Below are 20,554 nucleotides of genomic sequence, written 5' to 3'. Positions count from 1 at the left end.
AAAACTTAAAGACATAGGATGAAAAATTAATACATCTGTGATTGTTAGAATCTGGGGAAAATTCCCTTTGGGCTTTTTTTGTCATTGCGTTTTGGTTGGTTTTGGAACAAACCTGAATTCGAAGAGGAAAAAATAAGTTTTAAATAGAAAATTTGCAAACTTCAAAAAACAAAATGTCATTTAAACTGCAGGAAAATGTCAGTGTTTGGGATTCAACATCAATTGTGAGATTTAAACTAGTGGAAATTGTTTAATATCAACAAAATAGTGAGACGCTATTAGCGAGATTCTGAAAAAAAAGAAAACATCATAAATAAACTCCGAATTCAGAGCAAAAAAGAAAAAAACTTAAAGATGTAAGATGAAAAATTAATGAAGGAATACATTTGTGATTGTGAGAATCTCATGAAAATTCACTTTTAGTGTGTTCAGAGGTGAAATAAAAATTAAAGAGCAAACTGTCATTAAAAATGCCAAAAAAAGTAGGATAAAGCGGTCTAAAAATGTCAGAAAAATACAAAATATAAAAGAAATGATCTGCAAGATTTGCATTTCTGAATAAAAAAGTCAAGAAGTCAGAACTGTGATATTAACTATAAATTCACAACTGCAAGACAATTCTGAGGAAAAAAAGAGAAGATTTGTAACCAAAACTCAACACTAGATGATGAAAAAGTCAGATTTGTGACTGATAATCACTTTGGGATTGTTTTTATTATTGTGTTTTGGAACAAAGCTTAAGTGGAAGGAAAAAGAAGAAGAAATGGAATTAAAAATGCATCAAAAAAGTGAGTTTTGTGGGATAAAACTTCAGTTGTGAGATCACAAATGATCTGAGAGAATCACTTTGGGATTGTTTTTGATCGTTGTTTTGGTAGATCTTGGAACAAAGCTCAAGTCGAACTTAAAAATAAATAAAAGAGAGCAACATGTCTTTAAAAGTGCAAATAAAGCCATTTATGTGGGATATTACTTCAGTTGTGAGATGAAAAACGTTAGAACAACATGTCAGAAATTGCATAATGTAAAAGAAATGATCTGCAAGATTTGCATTTCTGAATAAAAAAGTCTACAAGACGAAGTCAGAACTGTGATATTACCTATAAACTCACAACTGCAAGACAGAAATCACAATTCTGAGGAAAAAAACGAGAAGAATTGTAACCAAAACTCAACGCTAGATGATGAAAAAGTCAGATTTATGACTTTGATGATCACTTTAAGACTGTTTTTATCATTGTGTTTTGAAACAAAGCTTAAGTGGAAGGAAAAAGAAGAAATGGAATTAAAAATCCATCAAAAATGAGAGTTTTGAGGGCCATAACTTCAGTTGGGAGATCACAAATGATCTGAGAGAATCACTTTGGGATTGTTTTTGATCGTTGTTTTGGTAGATCTTGGAACAAAGCTCAAGTCGAAGGTAAAAAAATAAATAAAAGAGAGCAACATGTCTTTAAAAATGCAAATAAAGCCATTTATGTGGGATATTACTTCAGTTGTGAGATGGAAAACAGAACAACATGTCAGAAACTGCATCATATAAAACCACTGAGAGACATCATCTGCAATATTTGTAATTCTGAAAAAATGTCTTTAAACTCACAATTGCAAGAAAAAGTCACAATTTTGGACAAAGAAATAAAAAACTGCAAGATGAAAAAGCCAGAATTTCAAGTCAGGCAATACATCAAATCCAAGCTCACTCTGGGCTTTTGGAACAAAGCTTTTCAACTTGATTTTGGAGAAAGCTACTCCTTAAATGAACAATTCTAAAGTCCTCATTAAATTAAAATATGGCTATATCAAGCATATGGCTGAGAAATCTCTTACTCTCTCTCTGACCTGGAGACAAACTCAGATCAAATCATCAATACAGGGTCAAACAGTCAGACCGGTTCCCGCTGAAACAGGAGAAAGTGTGAAAAACTAAGGCAAGTGCTCTTCCCGCGGGCCAGTCCGTACATATAAAGTGACAGAAAACTCCTCACAATGATGCCAGTCAGTCTGTAGATGCGAACGATGGACAACTGCCGACACTAGAAGGTCTATTAAGCTACTGTAGTGTGGGTTTGAGTGTGTGTACTGGTTTTGGTGGTTTATGAGGACAGAAATTTGTATGATTTCGGTGTAACAACATTGAGGTGGTTTATGAGGACATGCCTTGTGTAGTTGTAATTAACTAATTATTGGGGGTAGAGTCAAATGAGTGTTTTTTTTTTACTGTGTAAATCACATTATGCCTATGGAGAGTCCTCATAAACCACCAACGTGTATGTGTGTGTTTGTACTGGTTTTGGTGGTAAAAAAGGGACCATGTTGTTAGTATAAGGTGGTTTAAACAGGACATAAATTGAGTCCTCATAATTTGAAATGCTCAAAACTTGATTTCGCATTAAAATCTTGGCACATTTTTCCTGTGAAGGTTGGGTTTAGAAGTGGGGACATATAATATCTGGTTTTTACAGTATGAAATACATCACACCTACGAGGAGTCCTCATAAATCACCAAACATTACATGTTGTACTGGATTTGCTGGTTTATGAGGACAGCAATCTGTATAATGACATTGGTGTGACCTAGTTATACTTATTAAGGTGGTTTTTAAGGACACATCTTGTGTCGTCGTTATTCAAAATAATAAAAAAAGGCTTTCTGTGAGGGTTGTTAATAGGGGTAGGGCCAAACGATAAGTGTTTTTAATGTAAAAAATACATTATGCCTATGGAGAGTCCTTATAAACCACCAAATACAAATGTGAGTGTGTGTGTGTACTGGTTTTGGTGGTTTATGAGGAAATTTGTATGACAAATGTGACAGAAATTTGTATGAGATTGGTATGATTTAGGTGTTTCAACATTGAGGTGGTTTATGAGGACATGCCTTGTGTCGTTGTAATTAAAAACACTTAAAAGTCATACTTAATGGGATTTTTCACATTCAAATTTTGCCACGTTTTTATTTTGAGGGTTACTTTAGGGGTTTGACCATAAAACAAGTGGTTTTTAGAATGTAAAATACATTACGCCTAAGAACAGTCTTCATAAACCACTAAAATGTGTGTGTTTATGGTTTTTGGTGTTTTACGAGGACACAAGTGTGACCTAGTTGTACATATTAGGAGGGTTTATGAGGACATGTTGTGTCCTTGTAATTCAAAATGCTTTAAAAATCATACTTAACAGGGTGTTTTAGAAGTAATATCGCGCCACATTTTTCCTGTAAGGGTTGGGTTTAGGGATTGGGACATATTAAGTAGGTTTTACTGTATAAAATACATTATGCCTAAGGAGAGTCCTCATAAAACACCAAAACCGACATGTTTTTATACTGGTTTTGGTGGTTTACGAGGACCAAAATTTGAATAATGACATGGGTGTGACCTAGTTGTACTTATTGAGAGGGTTTATGAGGACATGTCTTGTGTCCTTTTAACTTAGAACGCTTTAAAACAGTTCTTAACAGAGTATTTCATCATAAAAATGTTGTTTTTTGTGAGTGTATTTTTACTATATAAAATAGATTACGGATGTGGAGAGTCCCCATAAACCACCAAAACCAATGTGAGTGTGTCCGGTCCGTATGCATGTGTATGCACTTGTCTTTGTATCCCGGTGGGGACTTAAACCTGAATGTACACAGACTCATGGGGACTTGTGTCACCGTGGGGACCAAAATTGAGGTCCCTGTGGGTAAACATGCTCATAAAGCAGACAGAACGTTAAACGTAAAAGTGCAGATTGTTTCCTGTGAGGGCGTAGAGAAGAGGATTTACATTTTGTATAGTAGAACCATGTTTATGAGAGTCCCCACCGGGATATAAGAACAAGTCTGTGTGTGTGTGTGGGTTATTGTATATTGCAGGAGGAGCAGCAGGGATCGTCTTTATCGGGCTGTGCTGCGTAGTCCATCTGTCGCACAATCTCGGCGAAGAGTTCGTCCACCATAGTCTTGCTTTTAGCGGAAGTCTCGATGAAGGGACAGCCCCACTCCTCGGCCAGAGCCTGTCCCTCCTGCACAGACACCTCCCGCTCGCTCTCCAGATCCACCTTGTTGCCCACCAGGATCACAGGAACCTTCTCATACCTGCACCACACGCAAGCACATACAGATTTCAGCACATTTCTGCACATAATAATTTAATAACTCATCTCTAATAACTGATTTATTTTCTCTGTGCCATGATGACAGCACATAATATTAGACTAGATATTCTTCAAGACACTAGTGTTCAGCTTAAAGTGACATTTAAAGGCTTCACTAGGGTAATCAGGGTAAAGTTAGGGTAATTAGGCAAGTCATTGTATAACAGTGGTTTGTTCTGGAGACAATCCAACACAGATAAGGGGCTCTGCAGGTTTCACCAAGATATTTTTAAGACCATTATGAATGAAATTTTAGACTCAAAAAAGGCTAAAAGCAAAGGATTTCTTAAAATGGCCCAGATAGAAAAGATTTTTATTTGCCCATCACAGAAAATAATAATAATAATAAAAAAAATGTATATATATATATATATATATATATATATATATATATATATATATATATATATATATATATATATATATATATATATATATATTAGAGATGCCACGATTCTCAAAATAATATTGAACCGTTCGGTACGTCATCCATGGTTCAATACGCGCTTGTGAATTGCGGTTTCCTCGGTTTTACGTTTAAATCATTTATGTGTGTTTTATATCTCCCTGAATTGACTGATTGTGTAAGTCTACGAGCTGAGGTGAGGAAACTCCTCCCTGTGAGTAAATATCCAATCATTATGCTCTAAAGTTAGGGGGTGGTTAACCATCATTCCACACATTAACATGGCGAGCGGCGGTGAAGTTAGGCAACAGTACGAGGAAGCGTCGGCCTCTTTCAAATCTGCGGAGTGCGGACATCTCAGTTTTGCCGGTAAATATAACGTCAATGAAGGAAAAAACGGTGAAAAAAAATAACTGTGTGCAATCAATGTTTTACACGTGTATAACAAGACTTTACATCTGCAGCACCCAGCGATATCACTGTCCGAAGCAAAGCGAAAACCATGTAAAAAAAATAAATAAATAAATCCAGGTATGTATTGAACTGTAGGCTAACTGTAACGTTGCATCCCTAATATATATATATATATATATATATATATATATATATATATATATATACACATACATATATAGGTAAGTAATTAACTAAATTTAATAATACAATTATATATTAATAATAAAAATATATATATTTTAAAAATTTCTTAACAAAATATTTTTACTATTGTGTAAAGATGAGCAAGCTCTACTTGTATTCCAACATAAACTTTTTAAAAAATGAAATAAAAATTGAGCAAATGTTTTACATTTTTTAAAAACTACAATAAACTAAACCTATGCACAACAATCTGTCCAGGTCAGTGTCCTCAGCAGTAAATACATGGAGCACTTTTAAACAATTTTTTTTGTAAGGAAAATAATTTAACCATTATGGTAAACAGAGTTAAAATGGCCTTTTTAAATAAATAGTTTAAAGTTTTATTGAGATGATTGTTGGTGATTGTGTGAGTTTTGGCCAGATTGGGTAGCAATACATGAACAAAGGAAAATTAGGACTCGTTTAAAACAGATTTAAGACCTACAACACTATATTTTCACAAATTTAAGACTTTTTAAGGTCTAAAATTTGGATTTTAAGACCCCCTAAGAATTTTTAAGACCCTGCAGTAACTCTGAAATATTGCTGAAGGTGGTTCATTATATTGAGCTTAAAATGACCTTAAAACAAATAAAAACTGCTTTTATTCTAGCCGAAATAAAACAAGACTTTCTCCAGACTAATTTAAATATTAATATTACTTAAATATTAATATTTCATATTTGTGAAACTATATCACAACCCTACTATTATACTTGATACTTTGATATACTATTATACTTGATAATTGATGCTTGTTGAATCAATGCACTAAAGGGCACATTTAAGTCTTGAACTTGTGCACCCAGACTAAAAGCTTAATAACTACACTAACTGTATAAAGCTCTGTTTTAATGACATTCGTAGGCATTATTCCACCCATGTTACAGCAGTAAATAAAGCAAACAAGACGCTCAAGGCCGAGCTCTGATAAAACTGGCAGCATTCACAACACAGCATGCTCTCTTTGATCAGTTTCCTTAATTATCTCATCCTGTATCTTCATATCTTTATGAACTGTACACTTCTCAGGGCTGATATAAAGGAACTCTCAGGATTCTCCCAGTGTGTCAGCATTGTTCAGCTTTCCTCCAGGAAAAAAGGAGGAAGTGCACGACCACAAACCACAGGAGGGCGGAGTTACTGAAGCCACACCCCTCACAGACACACCCTGCTATTAGCAAACCACTAATGACATCAGAGTTTAGGAGCACCTCCAGGATCGCCGTGTTCTGGCCCTCATTTACACAGTTTGTGGCTCGGGACTCAAAATATGTGTCTGTACTTACAGTTTAAACCAACTGAGAGCCAGTTTTACATTTTCTGCCTTGTTGCTTGACTGAAATATCATGCAGGGCACTTCTATAGAGTTAAATATTAACCTATATAAACCAAAAAGCCAACTCACAAATCTTTATTTGTTTTCACAAAACATTGTGTTGACAACTTCGGCCTGTGGGCTCTAGTTTAGGCATCCATGTCCTAAATTATACGTTTTTGAGTGTGTTTTGTAAAGGTTAATGAAGGTTATGCAGTGTGTTGTTGATTGCAGAGCTCCTCTGGTAAATAAAGGAAAAACCCTGGCAAGTTCTGAATGAGATCAAGCCCGGTATGAAAAAGTAACTCAAAAGTAACGTAATGCATTACTTTCCAGAAAAAGTAACTAAGTAACGAAACTAGTTACTTTTTTAGGGAGCAGTGTTATAGCAGGAGAGTTATAGTTACTTCTCACGAATAGTAACTGAGTTACATAATTATAAAAGTAACTAAAAACTAGGAAAAGCACCTATTGTGTTACTGAAAAATTCTAATTTGTCAAATGACTATAAAGTAAATAGAAAACATTGTAACTACTACTACTATGATGACTACTACTACTACAACGACGACTACAATGACTACTACTACTAGGACGACTACTACTACAACAACAGCTACTAGTACTACAACAACTACTACTACGACGATGACGACATCTACTACTACTACTATTACGACAATGACTACTACTGCAACGACGAAGACAACAACTACTACTACTACAACTACTACTATTAAGAAGACTACTACTACAACAACAATGACAACTACTACTACTATTACTACAACTGCGACTACTTCTACGACTACTACTATTATGAAGACTACTACTACTACAATGACTACTACTACGACAACAACTACTACTACTACGACTAGTACTACAACGACAATGACAACTACTATTACTACAACTACTACAATGACTACAAATACAACAACGACGACTACTACTACTACTACAACTAGGATGACTACTACTACGACGACGATGACAACTACTATTATTACTACTACAACTAGTACAACTACTACGATGATGACTACTACTACAATGACGACAACTACTACTATTACTACAACTACTACAATGACTACAAATACAACAACGACGACTACTACTAAAACTACTACAACTAGGATGACTACTACTACGACAACTACTACTATTATTACTACTACTACTACAACTAGTACAACTACTACGATGATGACTACTACTACAATGACGACAACTACTACTATTACTACGGCTACTATTATAAAGACTACTACTACAACGACTGTGATTACTGCTATGATGACAACTACTACTATTATTACTACTACTACAACTACTATAACTACTATTACGACTACTACTTCGACTACTAAAACGACTACTGCTATGACGACAACTACAACTATTATCACGACTACTAAGACTAGTACTACAACGACAACTACTATTACTACTAGAACGACTACGAATACAACAACGACTACTAAAACTACTACTACTAATGCATAAGGAGAAGTTTTTTTGTACACTCATGCCAATTTATGATTGATGATTTAACTTTGCTCTCCGCCGTTTCTTGTGTTTGACATTTACTTCTGTAACACATTAAAAATGCAGTAAACCCGCTGTTTTACTGTGCTCTTCAACTATCTGTCCTTCAACATGAGCAGAATGTCTCTTATTCGCCATCTCCACCTCATTATGCGTCACTTTTACTGTCTGAAATATTCATGCATTCATTCAATTATTCAATATTACGTGAGCAGCGGCAGCAGCAGAGAGCAGATCTGTATTATTTGCGTGGGAACACTGTGCTGTTTGCAGCTCTGTATAAATATATCTGTGGTCCAGAAGACTGTTTTCAGGGTGAATGTGAGGTTAGTGGGAGTGTGGAGTTACACCACAGTTTACGTCACAGTTACACACTGAGAATTAGAGAACAATGTCTTGACTTTCAATTGTTGATTAGTGTCTAAATTATTGCTCTAAATGTGTTGGATATGCACATAAAGGTGACGGACTGCCACAAGATTTGAAAATTTTAGGGGTTCGTTCACTTAAAATGATCATTTACTCACTTTATACTCTGCCTCAAGTGTTTCCCAAACTTTTATGAGTTTTGTTGAGTTTTAGTTGAACATAAAAGAAGATATTTTGAAGAATGCTGTATCCACGGACTTCTACAGTATTTATTTTTCCACAATGGAAGTCAATAATTATAGCATTCTTCAAAATATCTTCTTTAGTGTTTAACAGAAGAAAGAAACTCCTAAAGGTTTCAAACAAAAGAGAAATCGATGACAGAATATTCAGTTTTTGGGTGGACTGTACCTTTAAATTAAATTAGACACTTTGGCTCTGTTGAATGCTTGATTCTGATTGGCTCATGATAAGCACACAGCTAAAGTAGTTCCAGCAGACTACTAACGACAACGACTACAACAACGACTACAACAACGACGACTACTATTATAATTATTCAACATTATTACTACGACGACGACTACAATGACTACTACTACAATTATTCATCATTACTACTACGATGACTACTACAACAACTACTACTACAATGATTTAATTACTACGACGACAACCATGACTACTACAATATTTTAACATTACTACTACAACTACTATGATGATGACTACTGCTACAACAACGACTACTACAATGATGTCGACTAATACTAAGACAATTATTCAACATTTCTACTACGACTACTACTATAACAACTACTACAGTTATTCAATTACTATGATGACAACGACTACTATAATTATTCAACATTACTACTACGACAACGATGATGACTACTGCTACTACAATTATTCAAAATTACTACTACTATGACCAGGACGACTACTACTACTATTACTACTACAATTATTCAATATTACTAATACTACAATGACGACGACAATTTTTCAACATTTCTACTATGACGACTACTGCTACTACAACTACTACAATTATTCAATATTACTACCACCACAATGATGACTACTACTACTATTACTACAAGTATTCAATATAACTACAACGATTACTACTACGACAATTATTCAACAGTTCTACTTTGACGACTACTACTATAATGTCGACTACTGCTAATACAACTACTACTCCTACAATTATTCAATTACTATGACAACAATGACTACTAGTTATTCAACATTAGTACTTTGACAACTACTACGACAACTACTCCTACTACAATTATTTAATATTACTACTACGACGACTATTACTACTACTATAATTAATCAATATTACTACTACTACAACGACTGCTACAATGACGACGACTACTACAACAATTATTCAATATTACTACTACGACGACTACTGCTACTACAACTACTACTATTACTACAATTATTCAATTACTACGACAATGACTACTGTAACAATTATTCAACATTACTACTATAACAAGGACTACAATACGATGACAACTACTACAATTATTCAACATTACTACTATAACAAGGACTACAATACGATGACAACTACTACAATTATTCAACATTACTACTATAACAAGGACTACAATACGATGACAACTACTACAATTATTCAACATTACTACTATAACAAGGACTACAATACGATGACAACTACTACAATCATTCAATAATTACTATGACTACAATTATCCAATATTACAACCACTAAGACGACTACTACTACAATTATTCAATATCTCTATTACGATGACGACTACTACAATTATTCAATAACTACTATGACTACTATTACTACAATTATTCGTTTGTAGTTTCTGTCTTTTTAATCAAGTGTGGCTATAATAAATAAAATTAATTCATGTTTATTATTAGCGGATGGTGATATTCACACACTGTTGACACACAACTGTGCTTAAACCCCTTATCAGTGTAATATTTGCAGTATATTTCTCTCTTTAACAGCATTGCCCACACTTTGACATGTCAATACACCTCAGACTTATTACTGACTCGTTCACCTCTTGACTCGGATGATCTGGTCCCTCATGGGCTTGATGTCCTGGAAGCTCTGCTGGTTCACCAGGCTGTAGACCAGGATGAAGCCCTGGCCGTTTTTAATGTAGAGATCCCGCATGGACGCGAACTGCTCGGTGCCCGCCGTGTCCAGGATCTCCAGCACCGACGGCGACGAGTCCACCTCGATCTCCTTACGGTAGAAATCCTCGATGGTCGGGTCGTACTTTTCGATGAACGTCCCGGTTACAAACTGCACGGTGAGCGCGGATTTACCGACCCCGCCGCTCCCGAGGACCACCACTTTATACTCGCGCATCTCTCCGGATGGAAATTAAAAATCAGAATAAAGTCACACATTCATGATATCGATGATGACGATCATGTTTTGCGGCGTTTAAACGTGTCGATTAACGTTTAAACGAGCCCGCGGCAGCGCCTCATGATCACCGGCGATTAATGCACTAGTACGGGGAAACGGCGGATGGGTGATGCTATCAGCAATAACTTGTGCTTTTCTTCAGCTCAGCTCACCATATTACTTGAGTAAACAAACAAAGAGTGCATGGAGATACCCAGCGGACAGCCTCCGGTACCGGCGCGCAGACACAAAGCACGTTATATTCCGGTTATGTTGAGCAGTCGCAGCGCCTGTTGGCGTTTTCCATATCTCTCCAGTGTTTATGAACAAACATACACACTAACACACCGCCATGCTTACGGGTGGGGATCCTCCAACGAGCAGCTCCGTTACTGTGATTGTGAAGTTAAATTCATTTGGGTGAATCGATTCGTTTGAACAATTTGTTCATAAGAATCGTTTACGGGATGATGCACTGATTCTCCGCAATAGAGCTATTTTTGAGCTCAAATTTTCTATTTTTCATTAATTTATTATTTTTTCCTTCAGCTTAGTCCCTTTTTTAATAAGGGGTCACCACAGCAGAATGAACCGCCAACTATTCCAGCATATTTTACGCAGCGGAGGCCCTTCCAGCCACAACCCAGTACTGGGAAACACCTATACACACACTCTCATACACTCAGGCTAAATTAGTTGTGCAGTGATGCAACAGTGCTAACCACTGAGCCACTAAGTCGCCCTTAAGTTTATATTCTAATTTATATTAAATTATTCATATATTTTTTATATTAAATTATATATATTTTTAAATATTTGGCTTGACGACGCGGTGGCGCAGTAGGTAGTGCTGTCGCCTCACAGCAAGAAGGTCGCTGTCCGAACCTTGGCTGGGTCAGTTGGCGTTTCTGTGTGGAGTTTGCATGTTCTCCCTGCGTTCACATGGGTTTCCTCTGCGTGCTTCGGTTTCCCCCACAGTCCAAAGCTTGCGGTACAGGTGAATTGGGTAGGCTAAATAGTGTATGAGTGTGAATGAGTGTGTATAGATGTTCTATACTGTTCAAAGCAGGTCTAATTTCTAATTTAAATATGTAAATCCAATTCATATATTCAAAATACAAGTAAACGTTTAGATTTCAAAGATATACAAATAAGTCATATATTAAAAAATGTATCAAACAGAGTTATAAATGAACATTATGACATACGGTATAACCTATATTCATGAGGTCCAAGAAACATTTGCAGGTTTTGATGAATACTGTAGGCTACTTTATGATAATACTTTACATTTGAGTACAGCAGTTTTCTTTTAACTTTTTAAGAACAATGCCATTTTTAATGAACTTTTAGGATTACATTTTAATTTAAACGTGGACGTTTTATTTATCTTTTTTTTTTACCTGTGTGTTATTATTTAAACTATTTATTATGTTTAAAGTGGCTGACAATAATAAATATTCATAATAATAAGCAATAATCAGCCACGTTTGTGAACTGTCCAGAGCTGTAGCTGCTTAATTAGGCCTACTGTGTTTTTCAATACCAGTCATTATGGTGGTACTTGGAGAGACCATTTTTTCTGAGGTGGTACTTGGTGAAAAAAGTTTGAGAAACACTGTCTTAAGAGAATGAAAACAAAAAGTGCAATTAGTCTTTTATCTTTGATAAAAAAAAAATAGATATATAAATGACAGGAAAACCCCTAGTTCTTTTCATTTATTTGTTTATTTAAAAAAACATTTTTTATCCTTTTTGTTTTTTAGGATTTAGTTATGTAAATCATTTTACTTGACAGTATTTTATGCAACATTTTATTTGTTCTTTATCTGCACCTGTTTTCTTTACCTGTAAAGTAAGGGTGTACTGATATTGCCAAGTTGTTGTACATTATGTTCAAAACATCGTTTAAAAGATCCGACTCACTACACGATTCACTCACGAACTTCCATCTCGGCTTCCGTATAGTTGGTTAACGGATCTTTGCGGTGGCCAATAGCCGCTTGGCTGCCCGAAACCGCGCCCTCGACACCGGGCAGAGGCAAGCCGAGCTTCCGCTTGAGTCAAAACCGGCCGGTTGTCGGTAACGGAAGGAAACACAGGCTGAATCGGAAGACGATTCTTTTATTTTGACATGTTATTGTTATTCTGTTTTTATATTTGTCCACATATTTCAAGCTTTGACAGTATTGTATCATTAGCAGTCATGCCAATAAAGCACATTTTGCATTGAACTAAATTAATAATATGTTTCATTATATTGACAGTGCTGTAGCTTCATATCGGTGTATAATTTTACGAAGCTGACTATTTTTTAAGTAAAATAGCCATTTTCTATTAGCTACATTAGTACATTGTGGCAAATAAACTAATGGGTAATTAAATGTTCATTATTCAACACTTTATTTCATGAATTTGCTGTCATAAAGTGTATTTTATTTCAGATAGTTTTTAAGTTTAATGTTTGAGTAGAATATAACAAAGACTGAAAAGTAAATTAATTTAAAAAAATACAAAAACACATTGTCAAAACACATCAAAATAATTAAAAGTTTTAATTAAAAATAAAATGAAAACAGTGTGAAAATTAGACAAAATTATTAATTTTCTTTTCGGCTTAGTCCCTTCATTAATCAGGGGTCACCACAGCAGAATGAACCACCAACTTATCCAGCACATGTTTTATGCAGCGAATGCCCTTCTAGCTGCAACCCATCACTGGAAAACATCCATACACACTCATACACCACGGACAATTTTAGCTTACTCAACTCCCCTATAGCGCATGTGTTTGGACTGTGGGGGAAAGCGGAGCACCCGCAGGAAACCCACACCAACACAGGGAGAACATGCAAACTCAGAAACGCCAACTGACCCAGCCAAGGCTCAAACCAGTGACCTTCTTGCTGTGAGGCAATCGTGCTATCCACTGCACCACCGTGAGGCCCGTTAGACAACTTCAACTAACCTAATTCATGTTGTTGAGGACTGTAAAATATGTATATTGTCTTGCATTTTAAATGTAATTAAACATAGAAAATATCCAATAAACAGGGAAGATGCTGGAATAGTTGGTGGTTCATTCTGCTGTGACCACCCCTGATAAATAAAGGGACTAAGCTGTAGGAAAATGAATGAATGAATAAAATACAGTATTCCACTCATGTTTATTAGGATATTTTCCTGAAGGATTTATTATTTCACCAATAGATGGCAGCACATTATAAGTTGAGATGATTTCTATGAAAAACCAATGCAATTATTCGGGTCTACATTAGTTCAATAGTTTAGATTTTAGGGGATTTATGGAACTATGTTCATGCTGTATTCATAAGCTGAACACTAGTGTCTTGAAAAATATCTAGTCAAATATTACGAGAGGCAAACATGGCAAAGATAAAAGAAAAGAGTTATTAGAAATGAGTTATTAAAACTGTAATGATTAGAAATGCGTTGAAGAAAATCTGCTCTTCGTTAAACAGAAATAGGGAAATATTAAAAAGGATTAAAATTTCACATGACAAATAATTATGAGTGTGTGTGTGTGTGTGTGTGTGTGTGCGTGTGTGTGTGTGTGTGTGTGTGTGTGAATGAGTGTGTATGGGTTGCAGCTGGAAGGGCATCTGCTGTGTAAACATAAAATAGTTGGCGGTTCATCCACTGAGCGACCCCTGACAGTCATGACAGTTCATGTGTTTACTTGTTTATATGTTGCTTTAACTTATTTTAATAAGTTACTTAAAGTTTAGTTGAAGTAGAATAAGTTACTTTAGTTATTTCTACAATAAGGAAGTTTTAATTGAATATTTTTAGTCAGTTTGACTGATGTAAGTTGGGATGACTAGAAAAGTCCATTTGGATCAACTCAAAAATTCAACCCAGGCTCATTCTGAAACCGTTCTGCCATATACATTTCTGGAGAGCGTCAAATACATCCCAGGAGCTATGTATTTTTGCATTTTTGTGAATCCACTAGAGGGCGCTGTGTACGCTTTTTCACATCTCACATTTCTCTCGTGAGTGCCATTCATGCCTGCTGTTCTCACGTAAATTTACCAGAGGCCGATGTCGACTGACTGGCTGACCGATCGACTGACCCGCCTACCCCCTTCCCTAAACCCAACCGATAGTGTTTTCAAAATCATCGATTGACCTGTCCAGCCCCTTCCCTAAACCCAACTGACAGTGTTTTCAAAATTACCAGTTGACCCGCCCACTCCCTTCCCTAAACCCAACCAACAGTGTTTTCAAAAGCACTGACTGACCAGCGCCCGCCCCTTCCCTAAACCCAAACCGACAGTTTTTTCAAAAGCACCAATTGACCCTCCCACCCCCTTCCCTAAACCCAACCAACAGTGTTTTCAAAAGCACCGTCTGACCAGCGCCCGCCTCCTTCCCTAAACCCAACCAACAGTGTTTTCAAAAGCACCAATTGACCCTCCCACCCCCTTCCCTAAACCCAACCGACAGTGTTTTCAAAAGCACCAATTGACCCGCCCACCCCCTTCCCTAAACCCAACCGACAGTGTTTTCAAAAGCACCAATTGACCCTCCCACCCCCTTCCCTAAACCCAACCGACAGTGTTTTCAAAAGCAATCCAGAATAAAAAAAGCACTCGCCTGATTTTTACCAAACTTATTTTTACCACATTTTCACCCTGTTTTTTACTTGTTTATTTTACTTTTTGGCTTAAATTTTTGTCTTACCCACTTTCTGGAACTGCTCTTTGCCAGACACGAACCCCGTCAACGTGGTCAACTCCTCTCTGAGTCTCAAGTTCACCGACATATGCGTCGAGCCACTGGACAAACAGCAGGAAAGCCAGAGGTAAGCAGTCAGCTGTTAAGTGCAAAAAGGAATGTTGTCATGCCACTCCATATTGTTTGTATAAAGATGAAATGCAGACATACGTACCTCTGGCTACATAATTCACAATCTCCAGAAATGTATATAGGGCTACGTTTTCAGAATGAGCCTGTGTTGCGAAAATATAAAACAGCAAGAATTGTTTTTATGGTGTTTATTTATTGCTAAAAAAAATGCTACAACCCAACTTAAAATCAATGTCCAACCTAAAATCAACCAAATATCAACGTCTAATGATGTTACAGCTTGACGTTGTGTGGACGTTACCACTATGACGTATATCGGATGTTGGATTTCGGTTGCCATACATGACGAATAAATGTCAGTATTTGACGTCAATATGATGTTGGGTTAAGATGTTGGCTTAACGTTGGATTTTGGTTACTTTCTAACACAACCTAAAATCAACCAAATACCAACGTCTAATGATGTTACAGCTTGACGTTGTGTGGACGTTACCACTATAACGTGTATCAGACGTTGGATTTTGGTTGCCATACCTGATGAATAAATGTCAGTGTTTGACGTCAATATGACGCTGGCTTAAGATGTTGGCTCAACGTTGGATTTTGGTCACTTTCTAACACAACCTAAAATCAACCAAATATCAACATTATTTGACCTCATTATTGGACATTAAAATAACGTTGTCCTTAGACGCAGACAAGACATTGAATTCTGGTCACCTGACATCACAATCTAAATCTAACCTAATACTAGCGTCTGATGACGTTGTGTTCCTGCTGGGCAATCGCTAGATGCACTACAGAATGTTACGTTTACACACATCCACAAATTACATGCGTCAGCTATTTACTGCGTAATACTCACTACTCTTCAATACTTTTGAAAGGGCTACAGATTTTACTCGCACAACATTTTAAGGCAAGTATTGCTTCTTAACTCGAGTATCAATTTTCTGGACTCTTTCCAGCACTGAGTACTGGTGATCAGAGGAGGCGTTGTTCACAGGCCGGAGGTGTTGACCCTGCTGGATTACTGTTGTTCACACGCGCAGTCAGTATCACCGCAGTATTACACATCTCTCTGTGTCCAGGGTGGAATAGCTGAGTTCACACAGGCACACTCTCGTCTGCTGAGAATCGTCTCGTTATCAGCTCAATAAACAGAGCTCATTGATCACGCAGAGAGAGAGAGAGAGAGATAGCACAGCCGTTCACACAAGAACACACACATTCACCTGCACACTTCCGCATGCTCACCACCTCTGTGTGTGTGTGTGTGATAGAGAGTGAGTGTGTTTCTGTGGTAGAGAATGTGTGACTGTGTAAGAGATGTGTGTGTGTGTGTGTGTGTGTGTGTGTGTGTGTGTGTGTAAGTGAGTTATGCAGAGTTCTTCTACTTGTGTACAGTAGTGTGTGTTTGTGTGAGAAAGAGTTGGTGTGTGTGCCTGTGAATGTGTGTGTGTGTGAGAGAGAGATGTGTGTATAAGAGAGAGATATGTGTGTGTTGAAAATGTGTGTATGTGTGTGAAAGAGGGTTTGTGTGTTGGTTTGAGTCTGGGAGAGAGTGTGTATGAGTGTGTGTGGGGGGTTGGGTCGCCTTGTTTGTGTGTGTGAGTGTTTGTCTGTGAGAGATTTTGTGTGTGTATGAGTGTGTGCCTGTGTGAGTTTGTCTTTGTGAGAGTGTGTGTATGACTGTAGGTCTGTGTCTGTGTGCGTGTCTGTGAGAGTTTGTGTGTGTATATGAGTGTGAGTGTGTGTGTCTGTGAGAGTTAGTGTGTATGTGTGTATACAGTATGAGTGTGTGTGTCTGCCTGTGTTTGTGTGTGAGTGGGTCTGTGTGTTTGTTTGAGTCCAGGGGAGTGTGTGTATGAATGTGTGTGGGGGGTTTGTGTCTGCGTGTTTGTGTGTCAGAGTGTGTGAGTGTGTATGTCTGTCTTTGTGAGTGTGTGTATGAGTGTAGATCTGTGTCTGTGAGCGTGTTTATCTGTGTTTGTGTGTGTGTCTGTGAGAGTTAGTGTGTATGTGTGTATACAGTATGAGTGTGTGTGTCTGCCTGTCTGTGTGTTTGTGTGTGTTTATGTCTCAGTGTGTGTGTGTGTGTGTATCTATGTGTGTTTATGAGTGTGTTTTTGTGTATGTGTATATCTATGTGTGCTTGTGTGTGCGTTTATGGGTGTGTGTTTATGTATATGTGTGTGTATGTCTGTGTGTGTGTGTATCTATGTGTGTGGTTGTGAGAGTGTGTCTATGTGAGAGTGTGTGTATGAGTGAAGGTCTGTATCTGTGAGTATATGGGTGTGTGTGTGTGTGTCTGCCTGTCTGTGTGTTTGTTTGTGTATCTATGTGTGCTTGTGTGTGTGTGTTTATGTGTGTGTGTGTGTGTGTCTGTCTGTGTTTATCTGTGTGTTTATGAGTGTGTGTTTGTGTATCTGTGTGCGTGTTTGTGTATGTGTGTGTATCCATGTGTGTTTGTGTTTATGAGTGTGTGTTTATGTATCTGTGTGTGTGTGGGTATATCTGTGTGTGTCTGTGAGAGTGTGTGTGAGTGTGTGTTTGTATGAGTGCAGGTCTGTGTCTGTGTGTATATGTGTGTGTTTGTGTATCTATGTGTGTTTATGTCTGTGTATGTGTGTGTGTGTGTGTGTGTGTGTGTGTGTGTGTGTGTGTGTGTGTGTGTGTGTGTGTGTGTGTGTGTGTGTGTGCGTGTTTGTGCCTGTCTGTGTGTTTATGAGTGTGCGTTTGTGTATCTGTGTGGGTTTGTGTTTGTGTCTCTCTCTGTGTGTGTGTGTGTGTGTGTGTGCGTGTTTGTGTCTCTCTCTGTATGTGTGTGTGTCTGTGTGTGTGTGGGTGTGCGCCTGACCTGGGAAACATACATGACACTGAAACCAGCAGGTGATCCTCTCCTTCCACCAAACCCAACCGAGCCGCTCGAGAGCATCCTGTTGTCCTACATCTTACAGTCAGAGCGCCTCTTATTGGAGCTCACATCAACACCTTCACATCAGAATATGCTGCAAACGTGTCTGAATGTCCAAATAAGGCATGTGAAAGATCAGCCGGCGCAGACACACAGCTCACAGCCATCAGCGAGATCCACTGTTTCTCTAAACCACAAGCAGAACCGTCAATAAAGCTGTGTGGAGAAATGAGGCTTCATCTCAATCTGCTTACATGTGTGAAACTCTCCACTTCCCCAACACAGGACAGGGAATCTTGGATTCATTGGTTGTTTAAATGTCCTGTGAATATTCAATACATTTTTTTTGGATGTCGGTAATGTTAGTTTTATGGTTATCTGTAAACTAGAGCGCTCCAAAATTCACATTTAGTAGATATACACTCGCCGGCCAATTTATTAGGTACACCTGTTCAACTGCTCGTTAACGCAGGTCTCTAATGAGCCAATCACATGGCAGCAACATGCATTTAGGCGTGTAGACCAAGTGTGCCGCAATCCTGCGTTTGAGTGAAGGTCTCGGCCGTTAGATCGCCCCCTGGGGGCTGGCTGCAGTACAAGTCATAAAGCCCGCCTCCTCCGTGTTAATGAAGGAGACTTGAGCCCAAATAAAAAAATGTATTACACTTGCAATAAAATGTCCCGAAAGATGGTTCTGGTCGATTAAGGCACTGATTATTGTGCTGAAATAGGTGCAGATCTTCATTTTTGTAATCAGTTTGTTTTTAGCAGTAATTTAATGCTGGGCGTGTCATCGTGATTGACAGTTTCTCAAAGCAGCGCGTCTGAGCTTCGGCAGGATACTGAAGTGTTATTACTCGATTTCTGTGTTATTTTACCATGACAACATGAGTTCAGCAGTAAACTACAGTTTCTGACACACATGATCTGGTGGAACACTGTTTATTCGCTAAGGTCAGGGCTTTTTTCGGGCGTTATTAGTTTGCTGATACACGCCTAACCACCCAGATAGCAAAATACACTCGGGCCAGTTCCGGCTAGATTCTCGCCTGCCGGAGACTTACCCCTCAGAGCTCAGACTGACTACCTCTGCTGGACCTACTCCGGATGCCTGGACTCACTGCCCGTCCGATTCCAGCCCGAGTCAATCGAGCCAGACGCGGCGGCCGAGCGAGCCGGCGCTGCCGCATGCGAGCCGGAATCAGCCCGCGACGCCGCGAGTAGGATATGCGCTGCGGCCCGGAGCTTGCGCGATTAAATATATAAAACCCTCATATTTGTTAACGTTATTACATCCATTTGTGTTGATATGACAGCAAACGCATGCTGAGCAGTTCGGGGGGCGTGGTTGATTTTGCATAAAGCGTTTGGTTGGAAGCTCGACTCCGCTCATTTTCGCGGCTCCTCCTCTGGCTCCATCAGACAGTCCTTCTGCGCATGTCAAGGCTCCAATTTCAGCAGTCTTTTGCGACAGTTTGTGCCCGTCAAGCAGGCGTTTTGCCCTCAAGGCGTTCAATGGGAAAAGGGGCTGTCGCGTCGTCCATATTTTTTACAGTCATTGGTGTAGACATGGTCAAGACGATCTGCTGCAGTTCAAAGCGAGCATCAGAATGGGAAAGAAAGGGGATTCAAGTGACTCTAACCATGGCATGGTTGTTGGTGCCAGACGGGCTGCTCTGAGTATTTCAGAAACTGCTGATCTACTGGGATTTTAATGCACAACCATCTCTAGGGTTTACTGAGAATGCTCCGACAAAGAGGAAATATCCAGTGAGCGGCAGTTCTGTGGGCGCAAATGCCTTGCTGATGAGGCCAGAGGTCAGAGGAGAATGGCCAGACTGGTTCCAGCTGATAGAAAGGCAACAGTAACTCAAATAAGCACTCGTTACAACCGAGCTCTGCAGAAGAGCATCTCTGAACACACAACACGTCCAACCTTGAGGCATACAT

At 38.2% G+C, this 20,554-nt stretch overlaps 1 protein-coding gene across 5 annotated transcripts in view; it reads right to left on the bottom strand.

The window, feature by feature from the left end:
- Window positions 1–1,452: 1,452 nt before the first annotated feature.
- The window catches only part of rap2aa (RAP2A, member of RAS oncogene family a), a 23,117-nt gene continuing 4,015 nt past the window's right edge, over window positions 1,453–20,554 (bottom strand). Inside the window, exons 2-5 of one of the 5 annotated variants that reach the window (XM_087267282.1) lie at window positions 18,548–18,791; window positions 15,770–15,830; window positions 15,562–15,694; window positions 1,453–4,084 (exon numbers count right to left, since the gene is read on the bottom strand). In XM_087267282.1, coding sequence (XP_087123408.1) covers window positions 3,847–4,084; window positions 15,562–15,694; window positions 15,770–15,830; window positions 18,548–18,625 — 510 coding nt within the window. In that variant the 5' untranslated portion in view covers window positions 18,626–18,791 and the 3' untranslated portion in view covers window positions 1,453–3,846. Of the gene's footprint in view, window positions 4,085–8,032; window positions 9,991–10,099; window positions 11,237–15,561; window positions 15,695–15,769; window positions 15,831–18,547; window positions 18,792–18,858; window positions 19,015–20,554 lie in introns of those variants that run through there. The other 4 variants (XM_087267283.1, XR_015499030.1, XM_087267281.1 and 1 more) reach the window with 4 other exon arrangements.

Source organism: Danio rerio, chromosome 9, assembly GCF_052040795.2.
Source record: "Danio rerio strain M-AB ecotype USA chromosome 9, GRCz13ab, whole genome shotgun sequence".
Classification (NCBI taxonomy): Eukaryota; Metazoa; Chordata; class Actinopteri; order Cypriniformes; family Danionidae; genus Danio; species Danio rerio.
Note: the sequence above shows the minus strand (reverse complement) of the source record. Positions and strands in the feature narration are given on the sequence as shown.